The 24015-nt window shown below is 33.2% G+C and overlaps 3 protein-coding genes across 3 annotated transcripts; 1 reads left to right on the forward strand and 2 right to left on the reverse strand.

Moving 5' to 3' along the window:
* The first annotated feature begins 961 nt into the window (after positions 1–961).
* LOC139897445 (WAT1-related protein At2g39510-like) lies at positions 962–5419 on the forward strand. The gene is made up of 8 exons (XM_071880143.1): positions 962–1088; positions 3009–3162; positions 3254–3316; positions 3393–3509; positions 3587–3833; positions 4713–4874; positions 4969–5120; positions 5191–5419. Exons 1-8 carry the CDS (start codon positions 962–964, stop codon positions 5417–5419), a joined length of 1251 nt encoding a protein of 416 aa, XP_071736244.1.
* A 5978-nt stretch (positions 5420–11397) lies between these two features.
* Positions 11398–14323, reverse strand: LOC139897447 (monocopper oxidase-like protein SKS1). The gene is made up of 9 exons (XM_071880145.1): positions 14180–14323; positions 13972–14081; positions 13564–13834; positions 13346–13481; positions 12810–13176; positions 12325–12690; positions 12160–12238; positions 11621–11823; positions 11398–11514 (listed from the first exon to the last, which is right to left on the reverse strand). Exons 1-9 carry the CDS (start codon positions 14321–14323, stop codon positions 11406–11408), a joined length of 1785 nt encoding a protein of 594 aa, XP_071736246.1. The 3' UTR covers positions 11398–11405.
* Positions 14324–18012: 3689 nt separating this feature from the next.
* LOC139899578 (beta-fructofuranosidase, soluble isoenzyme I-like) lies at positions 18013–23071 on the reverse strand. The gene is made up of 7 exons (XM_071882392.1): positions 22677–23071; positions 22527–22535; positions 19765–20621; positions 19496–19657; positions 18664–18899; positions 18482–18569; positions 18013–18373 (listed from the first exon to the last, which is right to left on the reverse strand). Exons 1-7 carry the CDS (start codon positions 23047–23049, stop codon positions 18173–18175), a joined length of 1926 nt encoding a protein of 641 aa, XP_071738493.1. The 5' UTR covers positions 23050–23071; the 3' UTR covers positions 18013–18172.
* Between the last annotated feature and the right edge of the window lie 944 nt (positions 23072–24015).

A 24015-nucleotide genomic window follows, 5' to 3' on the forward strand; every position in this document is an offset into this window, starting at 1 on the left:
ATTTTTTTTGTTTTAGTACTCCGTACTTAAATAATGGAAGAAAACAGGGTTTTAAATATCATGAGAAATGTAAACGGACAAAAATACCCATCACATGCCAGTCACGTGTCGCCATTTGACGGATTATTTTAACGTCCGTTTGATTGAAGGACCAATCACACGCCTCATGTAAACCACGGGGACTAACAATCTCGAAAATGAAGTTCAAGGACCAAACACCCCATTTCATGTAAACCACAGAGACCAACGGCGCAATTTTCTCAAAAAACAAAACACAATGTTATGTGTTTTCATCCAATTGTCAAACCTCTGTTTTCTCAGGAGGTCACTTATCCTGACAGTGCCCTCGCCCAAGCACGCTCAACTACAGAGTACTTGCATCACCTAACGTGCATGCATATGGTACGAAGACGAATTGTGTCATGAAAGCGTAAGAGTTACCTTATATTCCCATGATCCACTCATGAGGACATGTGCAATATGGTATTCTCCTAAGGTATTAACTGTTAACTTGCATCTAAGTATATCTTCTTCAATTTTGCATATAACATGTGTGATTAGTCTCTACTTTACAACTAATGTTTACATAAAGCGATTAATATGTTTTTTTACAATGATGAACATTTACAACATGAATGATGCAATCTGTTAGTTGCAATTGATAATCTGTATTTTATAGTATTGTTTGATTTTAGAATATCATATTATTTTGGAATATCGTTTGATTATCTTTATACTAAATTTTTGTAAGGATATACTAATTCAGTCTTTGTTGATACGTATTTTTGACCAAAGAGTAGATATACGTACCAGTGCAAGGTAGAATGCACTACGCGAAGCGTACTTTGTCGATTGACGTTTACTCTCGAGACGAATCCCTGCAGACCCGGATCATGGTCTAAAACCATGGGGTGGCTGAAGTCAATCTCGAAATAGGGCTTATGTATGTATTGCTTGTATCATGTGTGAGAAAGTACTTCTTGAGTCATGCATAAAGAAGTATGTCTTGTGTCCTGCGTTCTGCATTCTACTCTCTGCACTCTACGTTCAGGATAAAGGCTTATGGCCCAGTTGTAGGCTGATGGCCAGTATAAAGGCCGATGACCAGGATGAAGGCCGATGACCAGCGACTTGAGGGAGAAAGTCTAGAAGAGAAATTGTGTGTGAGAGAGAAATTGAAATGTGTGACCTTCCATCTGAGTCTCAAATGAGGTGGGAAACCCTCTATTTATAGGCAAAACTTGGGATTGTAAGGAAACTTCTTGAACTTAAATCATGAAAAAAGTCGAATAACTTGTATATTAATATATACACCAATAAGTCTCCCTAGTTTGATGTGATATGTATGTTAATGCGTATCATATTAAACTAATCTATCTTTTTATGCGTGCAAACCATAGAGTGCACCATTAGTCTTAATATGCTTGAGTGAAAAGATCTTTATATTTTGGCCAAGTTCCCATAAAAATCAAGCTAACGATTAATAGAATCCTTAATTATGTGAAAAATCCACAAGTTACCATTTGTGTGAGTTTCTTATGCATTTGTTTGCCTTTGTTTGCGTTACTTTGCTTAGTTTACGTTGGAGCCTAGGTTGAGTTGTTTTGTTTGAGTTTCTTTGTTGCCTTTTGGTTGGCTCTATTTAGGTTTGTTAGTTCGGGCTTGTTTGTGTCCATGTTTTTGTATGGTTTGGCCTTCATCGTTGCGAGGAAGTGCCTTACTTTAATATAATCGTTTGTTTTTCGGCCAAAAAAGAAGATAAATCTTTATAAAATGACAGTCATACGTATGTGAATGATCTGTAGACAAATACATGACTTAAGCTCATTGACGCACATGATCAAGTGCAACAAATGAGTTCTACAACCTTAAATAGGATCACAACCAACTCAGCGAGTAGAGTAATGCATACTTAGGTGGTTATGGACATTTTTTAAAGCTATGCCATTTATTGGCAACTTTTGTACCTTAGACCCACTTATTGTTAACTGTGTATGATGTTTTCTTTTGCTATGTACAACTTATCTACCTTCTCTGGAAGTTGGAACTATGTTTGATGTGCATATGGAAGCTTGAGGTGATTATAGATGGTTGTTAATAATCATTAATATACTTGTAAATAACTAAATAATAAGGACAAACACCGTCTGTATGCTTTGCTCTAATCACTAACAACAGGCAATCAAAATCACTATCTCACGTCCCTTTGTTTCTTCAATTCCCTGTATTCACTCATGGGCAACTAAAAGTAGCATTTGTCAAGAGTTTATTTGGTCGTATAAATTCTAAATAAGTACAAGCAACTCGGAATATAAAATATTCTTGCAACATTTGTGAGTTTTCATACTTCGACTTTCATGTACACTTGCCCCTTTCGAATTCAACGAATGCACATCGCACGGGCTTAAAATATAGTATTATATAGTAGTATACCCTATATAGAATATAAAATGGGGGATGATTCTCACACACTGTTTTTTGATCCTCACACACCAATTTACTTGAACTCCTCCCTAATAATAGGGTAAAAGGGTGTGTGAGGATCTAAAAATAGTGTGTGAGAATCATCTCCCATATAAAATATATATATACTGTGTAATATTATAGTAGTATATACACCAAAAAATGGAGGTATCTCCTGCTGTTAGTAGTCATCGAAAACGAGAACAAAATATTATATAAACGTTCTTGTTTTTAGTTTCACACGTCTAAACCAAGAGTCCCATTTTGGTTTAAATGTTGTAAGCAAATCGAGTCAAACAAACAAAACAAACAAAACCACATACGATATACATACAACAGAAATATATTATATATTATATATACCAACCTACAAATCCACTAATTATTATAAACCCTTTGCTCATCCTTTTCTACTCACCAAACTCACACCTGAACAAATAGAACATACACAAACAAAGATATTAAAAACATAAAAATCAACATGATGCTTGAAAAACTAAAGACGTATTTTTATGTCATATTAATTTTTTTTTTTTTTTTGAAAGATCTTTATGTCATATTATTGCAATTTGGGACCGTAGGTTTGGTCATAATTGCCAAGGTTGCTCTTAACCAAGGCATGAATCACTATACATTTACAACGTATCGAAGCCTCATTGCCACCCTTGTTATTGCTCCTTTTGCTCTCTTCTTCGAGTGGTAATCTAAATCTAATTCTGTAGACTTCTTCTATATCTTAATTTGATAATATTATCAAATATCTGATATATCTAAATTGTTTAAATGACAGGAAGGGGAGGCCAAAAATGACAATTTCAATTTTTTCTAAGATATTGTTGTTAGGCTTCTTAGAGTAAGTTTCTAATTTACTTGATCCTAATCAGGCATTTCAAGCAATTGTTCTATCCATTTTATTGTTTTCTATGTAGACCAGTTGTTGCTCAGAACTCATACTACGCAGGCTTGAAGTTTTCAACTGCAACTTTTGCAACAGCAATGGATAATTTAATCCCTGCCATGACGTTTCTCATGGCATGGATATGCAGGTAATGTTCTATCCATCTTCTAACATCGTCACGTAATCTAAATTTAGTGTATATACTTATTTGCTACAATGGGTCAGGTTAGAGAAGGTGAATATCAAGAAAATTCATAGCATTGGGAAGATAGTTGGGACATTAGTGACGGTAGGTGGTGCGATGATCATGACGGTGGTTGCAGGACCTACAGTTGATTTGCCATGGACCAAGGGTTCAATCATCACATATCAACACCAATCTGCAACCTCTGTGAGCCATGAAGACAGTATCAAGGGCTCGATCATGATCACCATAGCTTGTTTGTCGTGGAGTTGCTTCTACATTGTTCAAGTACGCCGTTTCTCACCATAGATACATAGCTTAGAATATAAGACTAACAAAAATAGGGTGTGCTAGATTACATGTGCAAGGAGCACACTACAAACACCATCACACCAATGACGTGGCGTGTTGGGTGGGTTTTGATGTGGCATGTGTGCTACCAACACACAAAAAATAAGGGTCGTGTAGTATTATTTATATATTATTCTAAATACTATTTTAATATTTTCTAGCCATTGCTTCACCCAACTTTCAATCATATTATAACACTTCACCCAACACGTCAACCCACTACTCCCAATTTTATCAACACATTTGTCACGTCAGCGTCAACTAACCACCCCACGCACCAAGATAACAAAAAACCTCTTAAAACATTACAATTGGTCTAAATGTTTGAAATGGGCAAGGTGGGGATGCGGAGCCAATAACGTGTCGGTTTTAATTGGGAAGTCCCCTAACATTTTTGTGTAATAATTTTATTAGTTTCACAATAAAATTAGTCTGTCAAACATAATGACACCAAAAAGAAAAGAAAAAAATTATTGCTTCAATAATAATGTAACTTCTTAAAATATTAGGAAGTTAACTATATGTACTAACAGTTAATTTGGGTTAATTTAGGTTAATTTTGGTTAATTTTAGTTCGTTTACCCTAATTGACATCTTTACATTTCAGCCGGTTCTTTAGTTTATCGATTTGGCCCATTTACTTTTTAGCTAGTTCTCTTAGTTTGCCCGGTTACCAGTTACAGATAAAAGAAAGCCACACAGGCCCATTTTAAGAGTATATGGACGAAAATTTCCACCTCTAATTTTGAGTAATATTGACAAGATCACTCCTAATCACTTTGGTAATCTGATAAATTAATAAACCTTATTTGACAGGCAATTACATTGATGTCATACCCTGCACAGCTTTCTCTTACAACTCTAATTTGCGCAACAGGGACATTGGAAGGAAGTATAGTGACCTTAATAGCAGAACGGAAAAATAATGCAGCCTGGAGGCTACACTGGAATGTTGGTCTTGCAGCTATATTCTATGGTGTAAGAAAAACCTTTTTTTTATTGTTATTGGTATCATCAATAACATTTAAATTATTACTTAGCTTGTAACAAAATTTCTCATGTTCAAATGCAGGGAGTAATCGGTTCCGGATTGGCTTACTATCTTTCAGGAATTATAATTAAAGAAAGAGGGCCAGTTTTTGTCACTGCATTTAACCTTCTAGCAAATGTTATCATTGTGATTCTAGGATCTTTTGTTTTGTCTGAACAGTTGAATTTAGGAAGGTATATTATAATTAAAAATAGTCTAGTGTATATATAGAAATAATTAATAAGGTAAATGTTAATTCTGCAGGATTCTTGGAGCGGTTATAATCATTGTAGGGTTATACTTGGTGATATGGGGCAAGAGTAAAGATCAAAGTCAGCATAATGAAAAATGTGACCCTGTTCAGATTCAACCAATTAATCAACAAATATCATTAACAACGAATAACATAAAAGTGGGAAAGCAGGATCATGACAGCCTCTCAATAGCAATACCACCACTCAATGAGATGATTAAGAAAATTAACAAAAATTAGAGTAGCTAATTGTGCGTTATTGAGAGGCCGGGAATTACCGACTTCGATCAAATATGAAGTTTTTATATTATAATATACTAGTTATTAGCCCGCAACTAGTTTGTAACCAGCAACTTTGCAGGACATATTTTAGATACAAAATATCTACATGATAGATGTTTGATTTGCATTTTTCAGATCAAATTTCTCAATTTTCCGTAGGTCGCTACATAACTCGATAACCATAAAAACTTTATAAATTCAGATAATTATGCATATTTAGTTTATATTTTTATCATCTGAATTTCGAACAAATGAATCTGATTTAGATTGGCTTAAATTTGATGTATTTTATTTTTCAAGTTCATCACTTTATCATAATATTAGTCATTCATTTCTAATTGTGAGTTATTACAAACATCTTCTATTGTATAATTTAGTTTTGTTGTGATTGTTGACATTATTAGCTTTTTGCAATGAAGAAATCAAGAACTGTTATTTGTGTCCTATTTTTTTCTGCATGATTCAACCTAAGATGGTAAACTCAAATCAATCAACAATAATATATATAAGCTGGAAAAAAAAAATCAAAGTACAGAACAATGTAGCAATATACAAACTAAACACTAACTATAACTATAACTATAACTATAATATAATAAATGAGTAAATTATATCTAACCATATTCATAAATGAATGAGAATCAATTATAAAATCGAAAACTAATTGTTGATGCATATTTGTATGGCCGTTGCTGGGCGAATAACGTTTATTATTCCATTGTACACCTAGGATTGTATTGAACAAGTAAACTCTCGTCACATGAGCATATGTGACAAAACGTCCTATATAAAGAGTTTCTTGGTTCATTTGTCATTTGAGCACCTCCATAGTATGTGTGAGTACTTGAAAGTTAGAGTGAGGTGAGCTCCACCTCTTCACCTTCATGGTGGAGAGGATCCATGGTGGATTGATGCTCCAACCACCATGGAAATGGCAAAGTGTGATAGCTTAGATTAGTGTTATTGTTTTAGATTGTTTATCTTGATTCATGAATGTAATCTTGGCACTAGTTTCAGCTGATTATCTTTGAGTTTGTTCATTGTTCATCTCATATTCATCATGTTCATCATATCTATCACTTATTTGATCCAAACGTTAAATCGATGCTTGTTTATGATCTAAAGATCCTAGCATGGGATCCAACACTAATTCCTTTGTTATTGATGATATTATATAAGAAAACCAGGAGAAATCAAGGAATATCTAATGGAATTTAGAAGAAGGAAAAAAAAGGTAAAAGAAGAACGAACCAGTATCTTTACAAAGTTCTAATGCTTTTATTACATTTATTTTTTGAATCGTAAATGAGAGTATCATATGTTAATTAGTTTCACCTACTCAATATTTATTTATATATAAATAAAAACATAACTTAACACATTTACCTTCTTTGTCACTGGAGGGTCCTTAATTTGTTTTGCAGGAAGAAGATCTCAATCAGAGTACAAACTTCCAGCCTGTTTCTCTACATTATCAATGAGGATGTATAAACACCTGAACATTCAGTCTTACAAGTAATTGCTGAGTCAGTATCAACATGTAAAAAAAACAACAAATTGTCTCTGTAATTGCTGAATTTGTGTTTAAGCATTTGTCAAGATCATTAAGTTCTTCTCGAGTAGCCAAGGCAGCGAGTGTAAGACCCATAGAAATGAAATGAGAACCGTATCTTATTACATATGAATCCTTGAGTCCGGCTGAAGAGGAGAGAATAATAAAATCCTCATACCCCTATTTAAAAGCCAAATCGCAAAAACTGGCCCCAAAGGGGAACTCACTTGACTGCAACCCTAATTTTGATTTGCAGTCCTACGATGAATCTGAAAATAGGAGTATTGGTTTTGAGAATTCAACACTAAAACCATCCCACTTCGCTAATGTACACGTCACACCGCCAACTAAGACTAGTCACAACGGTGTTTCTTACTACCTGTCATTTTTTAGTTTGAAAAAGATACCATTGGTACCTAATCGTCATTCATGATCTTTTTTCAAACATATTACATTTTCGTCATTTTATGAACATAAGAAGACGTGGTACATGGGCCACTTGGATATTTTTTTCACTAGAATTATTATTATTATTTTATACTAATTTTTAATTATAAAAAATTGAATAATTGGTTGGTAATATTAATTAAGTGGGTCCAGTCTTTTTGTAGAAGTATTTTATGGTTGGTAGTGTTCAATCCTTTTCAATTTTCTTAAGAAGATGTTGAGATGTCACTGTTATAGAGTTCAGTCGTTTTTAAGAAGCATGTCATGGTTGGGAGTGGTCTAATCAAATACCTACAAATAACCCCCTAGTGGATCAATATTTTTTAGAGATCCTTTCTTAATTTCATCTCCTTCACATAAACCCTCCTATATAGTAAAACTAGCTTGTAACTGAAGCAAAACTTGTAGCTGAAACTGAAAACTGAAGCTTATGTTTTATAAATATTTGATAAAATAGTTGAAACTTATTTATGTAAAATGACATAAAACGACAAAAAAATAAATTATAAATAATGATTTAGAGCTAATAACGTAATTTTATTTTCATAAGCTTCATAATTTATTTTCATAAACTATTTAAACTAGCTAATTTTTTCAGATTTTTTTTTTTCATAAGCTCTGAAATATTTGTATACCAAACAAGACTAGAAGCTGGAGTTTATGAAAAAAATAAACTTAAGCTCCTAAAAGCTGCGTCGCCAAACACACTCTATATCAGTTTTTTTTTCCCAAAACGTCCTTCCATAAAAATAAATTCCTTTAATAATAAAAGCTTTAAATTTGAAAAGAAAAAACAACTTTTAATAAATAAAAAAAAAATAAAACGTTACTAGGAAAAGTCAACACAATTTTAAGTAAAGCACAAAATAGCGAGGGATTTTTCGACATTTGAAAGAAAACGTTCTTTGTTTGTCTGTCACAATTGCTCAGCCAATTGCTAAATCATGAGTTCGTATGCCTTTTTTGTTTTGTTTGTTCAATGTGGCATGACATCATCAAGCTGTAATGACGCAAGAAGGGGGAGCCCATAATAAATTAAATGCGTGCATTAAGAAACAAAAGCTTCTTATTCCACAATTGGTGCCCACAGATACCATGTTTTTTGAAAAAATTTTATACTATTCAAGCGGACAATGAAGGGGTAGTTCAAATAAAAGGCGAAGGTATTGAGATTATGTATTTGGATCGAAACAGTAGGTGTATGATGATGAACCCTTTGATAGTGATATGAAGATGATGAACATGAAGAAAAAGGATCTAAATTGGACTTAAATTTTATCAATTAGTGTTTTGTACAAATTCGTAGCCAGTGGAATTGATCAAACTAAGATTAATTCACGGGTTTCTTCAACAGTCAAATAAGATAAGTATTGGTGTATTAGTATATGTATATAAGCTGAGTCTGTCTATACAATTGGACCCGGTCTATATACATATACTAATACACTAATAATAAATATCAATTTGATCTCACAAATTTGTATCTACTCTCTTAGCAATGTGCTAGAGAGTAAATGGGGAAAAATACACTTTTTGTTTACGAATTGTGAGTTAGGGTGGTGAACGCTCATCATTCTAGTGATGTAACATGGTATTTATACCTCATACCGATCAATAAACTCACCTAATGTTAATTATATACTATCTTTTAATGTTATATTTTATAATTTGAGTCGTGAAATATCAATAACATACTTGTATATGTGTGTTCTTATTTAAGTTTGTAGATAAGAAATTCTGCCTAGATGAATATGAATATGTTTAAATTGTGTTTCATTAATTTCTATCGGCAAAAACTACCTTTTTAAACAGTTGGGTTAATCAGTTTAAATTAAAGTTGAATTTAATATTTTTAATTGTTATGTAGTAAGTTAGGATTTATATTAGTCATTTATTTTAACAAAGTAATTATCAGTAGAATTTGAATTGGTATTTTCTACAACCGAAAGTTGAGTCATGGTTATGGGTGTGTCCCGTTTCTATAGGAGAGTATGGTAGAAGTTGTGCTATTTAATTGCATAGTGGTGCACATACGTGTAACTTCAAGGCTATATATAGCCATGTGTTTTGGTGAATTAATATAGTGAATGGTTAAAATGTAGTCTTTATTGGTTTATAGTCTATATCTGTTTGCGTAGCAAAACGTAAACAGAAGTTTGTTACTTAGTTTCTTTAAACTCAATTTCTATTGTGAGTTACCGTGGGACTTATATTCCAACAATTGGTATCAAGAGCAAGGGAGTAGTTCCAACAAGAGTCATGTTGCTCGTTAGAAGAAGCTAGACCGGGGACAAGAAATCGTGATAGCTCGTGGCCAGAGTTTGTTTTCTTGGGTGGTGTGAAGAGTTTCTTGGAGCGGTGATCAGGAAAGTTGGAGTTGTCAAAACTTGTTCGTGATAAGAGACTAACCGGTGGAGGTACAAGAAAACGTGATAGCGTGTTCGGCTTGTTTTTTGGGCGGTGTAAAAGGCTCTTGGATAGGGATGGCATCGGGCCGGGTTTGGGCCGGGTTTGAGTAATCTCGGACCCGGACCCGATAAGGAAAACTAGTCCCAAACCCGGACCAAATACCCGACGGGTAAACGGGTTTACTAACTAGCGGGTAAACGGGTTTACCCGCGGGTAAACGGATACCCGTTTACTTTTTTTTTAGCAATTAAATATATTACCAAAAGCATATACAATCTATAATTCTGTAAATTAAATGCTTTATTTATATGTGTATATTTGCACATTATATATTATTTCCTATTTTCAATTATTATCACTATCAATTTTTAAATATTTTTATAAATCAGATTTTTGATTTGAATCCAGATGAAAATGTGAAGTTGATAGATGATAAATAAATATATAAACTCATATTGACCTTGTAATCAACATATTTTTTAATATAATTTTTGTTATTATTCATTTTTAATTATTATTGTTATTGTTATTATTATTATTATTATTATTATTATTATTATTATTATTATTATTATTATGCGGGTATACGGGCCGGGTAAACGGGCCGGGTACACGGGTCTTTATTTAAACCCAGAACCAAACCCGAACCCGAATATTTTTTCAAAATCAATACCATGCCTGGCCCGAGACCCGTAGACCCGGACCAGACCCGGCCCAATTATGTCGGGTTTCGGTTTTCCCCGTCGGGTTCGGGCTTTTTTGCCATCCCTACTCTTGGAACAAAATTTATTGGAACGTGGTTGAAGTGAACATTTTGGCAATGGAGGTTCAAATCGAGATGGCTGTGGGCGTGACCAGGGAAGAGGTCGGGAGTCCGGGTGAGCCGAGATGGTGTTGAACAGTTCAAACTGAGATGACTGTGGACGTGGCCGGGGATGAGGTCGGGAGTCCGGTGAGTCGAGATGGTGTTGAATATGTCCGGGAGAGCCGCAATGAATGTTACAAGTGTGGTGAACCAATGGTGCAGATAAACTGATTAAGGGGGTGATTGTTGGGTTAATCAGTTTAAATTAAAGTTGAATTTAATATTTTTAATTGTTATGTAGTAAGTTAGGATTTATATTAGTCATTTATTTTAGCATATGTGAAGTAATTATCGGTTGATTTTGAATTGGAATTATCTACAACCGAAAGTTGAGTCATGGTTATGGGTGTGTCCCGTTTCTTTAGGAGAGTATGGTAGAAGTTGTGCTATTTAATTGCATAGTGGTGCACATAGGTGTAACTTCAAGCTATATATAGCCATGTGTTTTGGTGAATTAATATAGTGAATGGTTAAAATGTAGTCTCCATTAGTTTATTGTTTATCTCTGTTTGCCTAGCAAAACGTAAACAGAAGTTTGTTACTTATTTTCTTTAAACTCAATTTCTATTGTGAGTTACCGTGGGACTTGTGTTCCAACACAAACTGCTCTGATGATCCAGAAAAATGTCACCTTTTCAACAATTAAATTTATAAATACATATGTGTGAAAGTTAAAACATCATCATATAAACAACAGCTGCAAATGCCATCAACAATAGCAATTTCCACCTAGACTGTTCTCGAATGGTTGATCCAGCTGAATACAACGTTCTTTGAGGCCTGAAAATGCAAACAGTATAACGTACATAGATAAATGTTTCATAATTTGACCTTGACCATAAAAACTAGAAAATTACTCAGAAATCATATAAGTTGAGTGACATACTTTTGCAAGTGTCCAAGAGCACCACAAAACAACGCATTATTAGGCACTGGTAATTCAGTTTTTTGGTCATGATCTTCAGGATTGATGATTCTCATATAAGTTTCTTGCCCTAAATACCATCGATCAAGATTCACCGTTCGAAGGTTCCAAGCTCCAACGTTATCGAGATAAACAAGAATCGATGTCCATCCTCCAGGGAAAACCTATCACATAATTTGTAAAGTTTCATACCCTCCTCATAAGAATGATTTTAACTAATTCAGCAATATGTCAACATGGGTGGTTTTTATACGTGTCAAAACGGGTCGGGTCGGGTCAGGTTGGGACTATCTGTCAACATTTTTTGTCCATTCTTCCAATTTTGACAATACAATGATGTATTGACTAAAACTGTAAACAACATATAATCAAAGTAACAATCAAATATTAAGGCTTTGAAAACACTTATGGTTGACTTTTGACCCATTTGATCAATTAGAGTTATCTAATCCTGTTGTTACTCCAACTAATCGAATTTGCCACATTCATGGTAAACAAACCTGTGTGGTAGAGCGTGCAATAGCGTCCCAACGATTATAAGAACCGCGACTATTTTCTGACCAATTCCCATAATCCATCCTATAAATCAGTAATGTTCGTCATCATCTACTTACGCAAGTTGTTAAATATAAAGATACAAAAAAAAGGTAGGATAAACGAAATACCCAACAACAAAAAATGAATAACCATCCATATGAAAGCTCTGAACTACTTCATCGTTGTTCTGCAATATGATTTCTGCAAATCCTTTATAGGTTGCATTGATGATCGATCTATCTACTAGTGGCGGTCTGTTTACAGGCATTTTTGGGAAGTCAAGTTTGTAACTACCCTTCACATTATGATTGTCAGCTAACCTAACTGGTGTATTCGGATTAACAAATGATATGCCATTGAAGGACGCACGAAGTTTCCCATTGATCTTTAACGGTGGAACGGTTCTTAGCACATATGTGTCAGTTACCTTAATCGAACCATAATGAAATGAACCCTGTGGGTTGGGTCGAGCTCCACTAGCGCTGTTGTTCATCCTGATAGGCACAAACATTACTCAAATTGAGAGTTTTTAGTTCAAAGTTAGATACATACAATATAAATTCAAGTGAAGTTTAACAAATTTTTAGACAGTTATATAACTCAATAAACATACCTGATGGACATAGCTTGATTCATCGCAAATGAATGGTCGTAAATGTCATTTGGAGGGTCAGGTAAAGGACCTGAAGCCTTGCCATTAGAATTTGAATATTGCAAAATAGCAACGCCTGTAACTCGTTGCCAACCCGTTTGATTTAAAAATCGACCACTTGCAACAATGTAGTAATCGCTACTTGCATTTTGATCCATATGAACCAAAAAAGAGTAGGATTGTCCTACGTGGATATCAAAGCTACTATAGTTTTGTTGGGTCGTATAATGTCCCTCAGCTTCCGCAAGAACCAAATTATGGTTTTGAATTCGAAAATTCAAACAAGTTGAGACTCCAACATTTATCACACGAATTCGATACGTTTTACCTGTAGCACATGAAAATAATTGTTAGACTTACAACTACAAAGGTTGAAATAAAAAAACATATAACTGTACAAACATAATTATCCATTATTTATCGAATGGCTCAAACCAAGACCAAACGGGTTTGGGCCATGTTAAAAGTACGTTAAATGGGTCAGGTCAGATTGATACCTGGATCGACATTAAGCGTTGTATGATTAATGCCATCTGGAACAGAGGATTTATACTTAAAAGGTCCCTTGCCATTGATCAGAACTCCATTTGGCATACCAAGATGCTTTCCAGTATCAAGAGAATCCCTTAGTACCTTAATTAATAAAACACATTAATTGCAAAATTAGTTAGATAATTAAACAAGGTATTAGAACTTAATAAGATCAAATACTTACAAAGTGATTTCGAGTATACCAATCTCCAATGGTAAGGACAATGTCTCCATCAGGCATATCAAAAGGAAGTTGTATAATTTTCCGATTTGTGATGACAAAACCACCAAACCCGCCTGCTGCTCTTTGAAAATTAATACTTGGAACGTAATGGTAGCTACCAATTTGATCCTTAACTTGAAACCGATACGTCCAGTTCCATTTCGGAGGGATGGGACAGTTAGTGCCAAGTACCCCGTCTTGCCAAGATGAACGACGCATTTCTATTCCAGGCCTATCAGTTATAAGTTCCCAATTTCAAAAAAACACATATTATAACCAAGTATTTTTAGTTGTATCCAACGTTAAAATGTGGTGATTCTTTGTATATATATAAGAGTATACTATGATTTAAGATTTATGTTTATATACCATGTAATGAGGAGGCTTTCGTCTAACTTGTTTATGACGTTAACGACGACATTGTAATTGGTGGTAACATTAAGTGTTGGACCTGGAAACTCACCATTCACTGCTATAACCTGTGAAAAGATCGGAGTTTACAATCACATTCACATTTTACGATTAAAATATTTACCAAAAAAAATCACTAAAAGAATAAACAGAGCTGGATTGCTACCTGTTGTGGAACACCAAGTGGAGAAGCAGTAATGTACGAGAATTCGAGTTCATAATCCACAAATGGATCGCCTGCGTAACAGACTCCTAACAAACCAATGTAGAACCAACATAGTAACAACAACGTACGACAACTTAACGTCATTTTCTGAGTTGTATATTTGGTGTGGTCGAATGGGTAAGGGTTTTTAAGGTGACAATAGGCGGACTTGATTAATGATTATGGCTAAAGATTAATTAAATTAAAGTGAATATTAATTTAAGTTAATAAAAGGTTAATAATAATGATGAATGAAAATAAATTAATACGGAGTAATAACTTTATTTCCTGGAAAAGTTTGGGCGTGTTTTGCGGGGGGTCATGGTGTGCTGTTTGAGGGAGTTGCCCTACCGCTCAACGGTCTTTTTGGCATTTCAATGGCGTGATATGTGGGATTTCTAACAGAATTGGCGCTAACGTCGTGTTTGGCAAAATATATATATATATATATATATATATATATATATATATATATATATATATATATATATATATATATATATATATATATATATATATATATCCATCAAAGTGACTAAGAAATTTCAATTATATTACCTTTTTAGTAAATATTCTATTCTGTTTGAGTTTAACATTTTGTTAACGTAAAAAGGAATTTATCTAAAAATTTTGTTATAAGTTTTCGTGTATGTATGTTTAACATATAGTGAAAACAATAAAATAAATAATTTGATTGTTTTTCAGCTGTTCTTACTAGTTTTTATTTCCTTTACTTTCGGTGTGCGTAGTATCATCATATGTGAAAATTAAATATGATGGTTTATTGATTATCATCTTCTAAGGTTATCTTGAAGTTTAATGGCCTATACATGCAAATTGGCATTTATAAGAATTATATACTTCCTAATTTGTTAATTTCATGGGTCAGTAAATACAAGCCCAATAACCCAGTTATGTTGAAGGTTCAAGCTTGTAGCCCATATCTACATTACATGTAATAATGTATGCTTTTATTTTCCGCCAATTCAAAGCTTTTACCGTTACCAATTAAGATTTAAGATACATATATTTTTTTTCCTTCCCTTTTTTCTTTTTTTACAAAAAAGAGGAATATATTTAAAAAAAAAAAAAAAAAAAAAGCCAAAACTTTCATCAAAGCAATGAAGATTAACAATTTTAAGATAAGTACAATGACGGAAACAAGTTCGGTCACGATTGATATGATACAAAAGAGACCATAAGTCCTAGAAAAAAAGTAAGAAAGGATTTTGATCCCAAACGTAAACTCGTAGCCCATGAACCAAGTTGAGATAAGTAGCCCATGAACTTCATGATGGTGGCTATCCAATGAATGCGATTCCAACTTTTGATTAAAGAAAATATATCGGAACTCCAAATTGAAAGGAGGCCTCCCGATCTTCCAGTACTTGCCTCTACTTGAATTGCGTTGAAAGCCTAGGGTTTCCATATGTTAATTAAAACGGTGTGCGACTTCGTTGATCATCGATTCTTGAATTGCTAAAAATTATATTTGAAAAGATTGGCTAAGGATCCCGCCATACGACCTCTCGACTTACTGAGGCCACGAATGTTCATTAGGCTAGCCTCATGGCTTGGCGGTTTCGAAAGGCATTTCATCGTCCTTCATGTTTTTCATTAACTCATCGAACTTAATCATTTCCTCTTTATAGGTAAGCCTTTTACTTCCGAATTTTGGCAATGAGGATTTGTTATTATTAATTGAGGAAACTTGCCCAACGACGTAGTTTATTTCACTAGTCGTATCGAGGATATCAGTTGAATCCAGGGTCTTGTCTATCCAGAACTTTATTTTTAACATATATTTTAGTGCTAATTATTAGGCGGAGAAAAACTTCTTTAGGGCAGGTGCTTGGGTTGCAACGACCTCTTATTTCGTCACAAGACGATCGGCACTCTTTCCCGAATCGTCGATCCTCCGAGATGGTACATGGTTTATCAGTTTCAATTACTTTAGAGGCAAAAGATTCATCTTTTTTGAGGAATGATGGTGGCTGTGTTTATGGAAGGGTACTAACAGAACATGGTTTAGAATTTGAGAGGTTTTTTGGTGAGATTTTTTCAAGGATATGATAGTCATTTTTATTGAGTTACATCTGAGATACAAACATTACCACAAGTAACGAGTAGTAAATTACCAATTTACGAGGTTATATGTTCAAGTTTTTTCCTTTAGAACATGTTTATACTCCCTCCGTCCCAGTTCAATTGTTTTGTTTTAACTTTAGAGGTCCTTTCTTTTCAACTTTGACTTTAAATTACTTTTTATGTGTTATATAATACTTAATGATCATTGTACCGGTAAAAATATATTCAAAAACTATTTCATTGATATAAAGTTCATCGAATGATATATAATACAAATAAAAATATTTAAAGTCGAAGTTGAAAAGAAAAAACCAAAGTCACAACACGTGAACAATTGAACTGGAACGGAGAGAGTGTAACATACAGAGGTTATTGCATATGTGTTATTGTTTGACGATTTAAGATTAAGAAAATAAACAAGCAAATTTTAACAACAAATTTTTTAGAGTGTTATCATTAAATTTGATGTTAAATGGTTCAAGATAAAATAAAATAACTAATACCTCTATTAATACATTTACACTTCTCTCTCTCTTAAATATTTTCTCTCCGTACAAAACACCACCACCTACTTTTTCATCGGAATTTCTTTAAAAAAGGCATCTAGATCCATTTTCCAGTTCTGTTTCCTCTGCCGGTTTGCTATCTTCGGATTCATAGCCTTCTCCGACCACCGGCATCTCGCCGGTGGTTCGGTTTTAATGCTTTTTGTGTAATAAGTCGTTTCGCCGCAGTTTCTTCCTTCTTCGGTGTCGGGCTTCTCTGTTTCGGCTTCCTCGTTCGTCTTTCGGTCTCCAGGCGACGATTCTGTGATGTGTATTCTCGGGATCTGGATTTCAGTAAGGGTCTGTGGTTGCAGGTATTAGGGTTCCGGCGTCTGGGTTGTGGGGTCAGTTTGCTGCCATCTTTCGCTTCTTCCTCTCGTCGTTGATGGTTGCTCTCTGATGGTGTGGGTAGGCGACGAATTCCTTTGGAATTCTACCTTTCACTTTTGGCAAGTTTTCGTTTTCGTTTTGGGGTTTTTAGTCGATTGTGGTTGTTAGGGTGACGATGGTGTGAATTGTGTTGATCTCCGTTGGATTCCGGTGGATTCCTATGGTCTCCGGTGTTTTCCGGCGGCTGTTTCCGGTGGTTACCGGCGGTCTACGGCAGAGATCTGTTTAGTTTTATATACTTAGAAAACTCGGTGAAATGGCTTGGCTTCTATTCGTTTGACTGCGCATTTGGTACTGTTTGATCGTCGCTACTTTAGTGTGTTCAGACTTTTCCCGTAGCCGAGTCTGTTTGGGTAGACTCGGTGTTGTTGCCGGCGTGTGTTGATTTAGTTGACCTCGGAAAATAGGCCTCGGGTTTGGTGCTGCTGGAGTGCCCGACGTTCATATTTGGGTGCGGCTGTTGAATTGTAGTGTTTGCGGGGTTGAATACGGGCTCGGTTTTATGATATATTTAGTTTTAGGTTAGGTGGTTTTTGTTGTGTCATTTTATTTTCAATATGCTCGTTTTCTTTCAATCATTGTACTCGTCCTGTGTGTAGGACGATAAGAGCGAGCTCTTTCAATTTCAATCATTGTCATTTGTACGTTCCACCGGATCTTTACGATCTTTATTTATATATATATATATATATATATATATATATATATATATATATATATATATATATATATATATATATATATATATATATTAACTATTTTGCCGGAAAAAAAAACATAAAATAAAATAACTAATAAAATATCAAAAATTTTAGTAAGATTTTATATGATAAAATTATACTCACAATAGAACAAAATCAAACAAATAAAAAATAAATGATGAGATACAATAGGTTGAATAATCGATATTGTAATGGCGGCATCTGTACTTTTAATGTTGACCAGCAAAGAAATTATCAATATGTGCTGAGTTCATATTCCAAGCATTTACGTTAGCAGTTACAGTTATTCCTGTTGCATTGTTAAACAAGAACACCTTTGCTGCTGTATAAATCGCTTTTGTCGGATATACCCTTGATGTTATAACTGTTCTTCCACCTTGTGCAAAACTCTCCACTATTGAATGATCAACCTGAGATAATAATAATTTCATATAACAATACTCCATTAATTAGTTTCACTATAGAATTTAACAAATAAGCTGTTAGCAGTACATAATAAATAAAGAATCATTACATACCAATAATCTCATGCTAAAGCTTTCGCCTTGTAGAACAGGAACACTGCTTCCATAGACTATTTTCACTACATCTGAAGCTGTTGATGATCTGCACATATTGTTTGAAGTTAACATAATTAGTTTCATTATTTTGGTACAACTTTAAACACAGTTTTTGAGTCAACGAATTACTAGATACTTACTTGGTTTGATCAGCACAAAAGTAAGTATTAGCAACCCCATCAGCACCTTTCGCAATGTAAAAATATACAGGAGTTTGTTCCGTAAGAGTTTGATCTGCAAGAACAACTAGTCCAAACGGTCCCAAAGCTCCTCTTGCAGATGAACCACCACTAGTGGTGCAATTAAAACTTACATCTGCTTCGAGTGAGGCTTCCAGTGCTTGCTTGTTAATCTCAAACGTTGCTGATATGTCTAACTGCAATCATTCAAAATAAAAACTTCAATTACATTATTAGTATATAACTAGTGGTGGGTCTTCGCTACGCTTTAGGTTCGTTGAATGTCAATAGAAATTTTTAGTAACCGGGATTGTTCATCTTACATTTACAATTTAATAGGATAAAAAACATAATAATTGGATACAAAATAACAAAGGAGAAAAACACAAAAACAAAAGAGAAAAACTTGTCCATAAGACCAAAAAAAAAAAAAAGGACCGGGTCAACCGTTTTTTTATTTAATTATTGTTTTGTAATAAGTGTGAGAGTTTGGGGTTAATTTGCAAAAGTGAAACATTTAATGATAATGTGTAAAATGTAAAAAGTATATTGTTAATTTGTAAAAAGTAAAAAGTATAGTGTTAATTTGTAATAAGTATATTTAGTTGATTTGCAAAATGTGAAAATTTTGTGTAAATTTGTAAAAAGTAAAAAGTTTAGTGTTAATTTAAAAAATCCAAAAAACATACTATTCATAATTTTTTTTTAAATAAAGGGTTAATATATACTCGTTATATGCTACAAACTATATGTTATATTTCACATGATCCAATAAGTCATCAAGTTAATGTACCTGGGTAGCTAAGCCAACCTCAAGTGGCACAATCGATCCTGGTTCAAGTACAACTTTCTCAAATACGGTACTTGTAGTTCTTAACGTCTCTACCTCTTTAACCGGCCATTGAAGTACATTGGTCCCAGTCTTCTTATCGAACACTACTTCTCTTGGTATGGACTACATATATGTACAAAAAACACGTTTACCTCGTGACAACATAAGTACTTATGTTGGTTGTTTATTTTAATTTTTAAACATATCTATATTTATTGTTGACAGTTTACCTGAACAGAGGACCATCCTTTTAAAATGTCGGCAACTTCGCTATCGGTTTCCCCAATCCAACCCCAAAGAAGTCTTCTTTTCTTATTTTGATCATAAAAGGTTTTTGAAGCATAATACTTTCCATAATCGAGTCGTAACCCGATACCTACGTCTAACAAAGGGTTATCAGGTGTCCACTTGTTACTAATCGGCTCATACGTCCCAAGTGCATAATAATCATGCTTGTCATCATCTAAACTTGATTTCAACACATGTTTAACACTCGGTCCATTAACTGATGTGTCCAACCCGTTTGACTCGGTTGTCGATACAGGATAAAAGTCAACACATTCCCACATACCCGTACCTGGAACCGCATGCAACACCTCATCCAACAACTCGTAACTTATAAAATCTTCGGTTTCATAAACTAGTGTTATACCCGTTTTATTAACCTTTGACCCTATTGCAATTCGCCATTTACCATTTGGCCCGAGCCATGCGGTAGTTGGGTCCCTAAAGTCCTTAGACCCAATGCCTGGTGGAGGGACTAAAACCGGGTTACCCGAAAATTTGATCCAATCAATAAGAAGAGGGTCAGACTGGTTGGCAGGATAAGCCAAGTTTTGAACCTGCACTTCTTGATCGGTCGACCCGGTATAAAGCATCATGATCCTACCATCAGGGAGAAATGTAGCTGATCCAGTCCAAACACCATTGATATCATACCATTGATCTGGGATCATAGCAAATGGAAGATGATACCAGTTGATTAAGTCCTTTGAAACAGCATGTCCCCATGTAATGTTACCCCAAACAGCTGCATCTGGATTGTATTGATAGAACAAATGGTACCAACCCATGTGATATAATGGGCCTGCAATACATTGTGGTATATAATCATCAAAATTTCATCTTTCATAATGTTTAAATTAAATATTATTAATTGCTTGTTTTATCAAGAAAATAATTAGTAACTATTTTGTTAAGTGTTTCTTGTAAATCTTGATTAACTAATTAATATAATCAAATAAACGTAATGTTAAACAAGATTTTGAATTGGTCCAATCAATTCATTGAAGAATCAATAATAACGGTATCGTATACGGCAGTTAACTTTTAAACGTCGTAAAAAAAAAAGACCAAGCTAATCCACAGATTTTCCAATAATTAATCTGATATCCACGTGTTAATACGTAGCACATGATCCACGATTATTGTAAACTTTATCCATAAAGCCACCTCAGCTCTGATTCGAATCCATGAGGTGGGGACTCCATTTGATTTTGTTTCTAAATAAATAAATTGAATTATTGTATTTTTAATAAATAGACATAAATAAACATTCACAAAATAATAGCAGCACGAAATATGATTGGATACGACTTTCTAAACCCTCATTTCCCAAGATAGCATCCATCCAATTAGTGTAATTTAATTGAATTATTGTATATTTAATATTATTATTTATTTATTCTTTATGATGATTATAATTCAAATAAATGACTAATATAACGTATTGTAAAATAAGTAATTTCTTGCAAGCTATGAAACACTTGTGCTACACTAGATGTTTTCGGAATATAAATCTTAATATAGTAATTTTACAACCATAAACACAATAAAAGTTACAAATTACAATTTACAATTTACAATTTATTATGTGAATGAAAAAAAAAAAACAAAACAATTTTGGTTTTCATTCGTAAAAAAATATTTGCCCACATCATTATTTTAAGATGTCAAATTATTGAAAAATCTGTGGATAAATATTTTTGATTGGTGGTGAATGAACTTATGAAACTTTTTAAAACTACAAGTAAAAAATAAATAGACAGTTATAATTAAACAAGTAATGTTACTTTGTTTTTATACTCCATATATGTTACCATCAATTCATAAAAGATTGGTGACATTTATCTGTCTATTTAATGACTAGTTGGATCAAACCTTGCGATTGATAAATTGCCTTTTATTAAATCTACTTCTATTTCTATTAATAATTAATTATTAGTAGTAATTATATTATATTATATTCCATAATAAAATATAATATTATAAATTTTTAATTAATTATAATAATTATTAATATTAATATTAATATAATGTACTATTACAAGAGAAATAGAATGAACGGACTTAAAATATAATTTTATTTTATCAATAAGATTCACGTGATTAAGAAAATAAAATTTTAAAATAGATGTAATTAAATAATTTGACAAATAGTTCAAAATTAATTATTCACGTGCAAGTAAGGCTATTGAGATTTCATACAATTTCATACAAAATTAACATCGAATTTTATACCAAATTAATTACAGAATTTAATACAATAATTAACACCTACAAAATCCTCTTGTTCTAGTTAAAAAATCAAAAAGATCATGCAAACATTTACCATATCAAGAATATTTAAAAAAAATTCTTTACTTGAAGAGAGGTGGGATAATAATGGAATGCATATCAAGTCATTTTTCTTTCTTGTCCAAAAAATATGGAAGCAAAGAGTTGACCACGTAATTAATAAATTATCAAATCTTAATTGATTGTCTTAGATTAAACCCTTCTTGTCTTGCAATAAATAAAATAAAAATTAAAAAGGTCTATAACCTTTGAGCTACCCTAAAATCCATTAAAGCATTTTGTTTTTAAATCAAAAACAACATAAAAAGTTAACAATTCATCATTAACTGGGAAAAATAACTCATATGTATAAGAAATCAAAATAAAATAAGTAAACAAAATATAAGCAATATTATAAAGATAAAGGAGAGCATACCATTGGGATCTATTGAAGAAATAAATCCAATCACCAAAATTCAACGATTCCATTGAGGTAAAAAAATAAAAACAAAATATCAGGTCAGTAAAAATGGAAAAGATTGAATCTTTAATCATTAATGTTGAAGTTATGAAATTACAAAATTACCATTCATCCAGTTTTTAGGTGGTTGAAAGTGGAAGCCTGTTCTTTGCCAAGAAAGCATAGCATTGGTCCACGGGTAAATCTCATCCACGTCAGATGATGACAACTGGAAATTAGTCTTTTCCGATACACCTAGTGTTACCCCTCTTGAAATGGGTTTCGCCGGCGATGAATATTCACGGTCAGTATGTGTAAGTTGACTACGTTGGTTGAGTATAAGTGCAATTAAAGATGAAAAAAGTAACATGGATATAAAGATTCCGGATAATAAGGTGATGGGTCTCCGACGTCGAGATGACGGTTCATGGTGGTGGTTGTCGGAATCCGGTAACGGGGAATATGAGGTGGATGTGGCATGTTCAATATCACTTGTCATTGTGATAGGAAAATAAAATGGATGAATGTTTGCAAAAGAGGGAGATGAGTTTGGAGTATATTTAAACAACGAATGGATATTTCTAGCATGTTAGATAACACATGGACCCGGGTTATGGGTTTCTGGTTGACGTGGATGTGGGTCAAGCCCAGCTCATTTGAAATCAACTTAGTTGGTTGAAAATATGTTCTTTTTTACTTGGTATATACGCCGTAATAAAATAAATAAGAAATTTCAAAGTTAATCGAAGGTTGCTCTCTCTTAATTAAAAATTAAAACGATTACTGTTTCGTAACATATAACCCTTTTTGGACGTGTAAGAGTTATGGTAAATGAACAATTTCTAAGATCTACTAAATTTATATGAACAATTGTACAAACTTACAATACACTAAAGTGCTTTTGTACTTTCATTTAGTTACTCATTATTTGTTATCCTGTTTAATAATTTAATTTAAATATAGTACATAAGAAATATGTAGATAAATTAGGAGCTACTTAATAAATGGATCGAAATTATCCTATGTTCTACTTTTTTCTAGTAACAAAGTTAATGCAACTCACACGTCACAACAATATAAAGGATTTTATAATGACAATTCGATCTGTTTGAGAGATAAAATTAATCGTTAGTAGTTATTACTATATAATTATGTATGTATATAATATATTGATTTTGTAATAACAATAAATATAAATATAAATATAAATAATAATGTATATAAATAAAAATGTTCATTTAGGCTTGAGAGGATCAGTAAACTTTATATAGGAATTTCGAATTCAAAACTCCTTTACTAAGACCACACTCGAGAGTGGCTTTCATCAAGGTCATGAAGGGGCAACCGCTCTCACTGAATTTTGAGTATGTAACTGATTTTGTAGTTATGAACGTTTGTTCTTTTGAAACAAAAAATATTGAGCCCCGGTATTACAAGATTTATGATCAAATTGATAAACGCTTGC

This window comes from Rutidosis leptorrhynchoides, chromosome 3 (genome assembly GCF_046630445.1).
Source record: "Rutidosis leptorrhynchoides isolate AG116_Rl617_1_P2 chromosome 3, CSIRO_AGI_Rlap_v1, whole genome shotgun sequence".
NCBI lineage: Eukaryota > Viridiplantae > Streptophyta > Magnoliopsida > Asterales > Asteraceae > Rutidosis > Rutidosis leptorrhynchoides.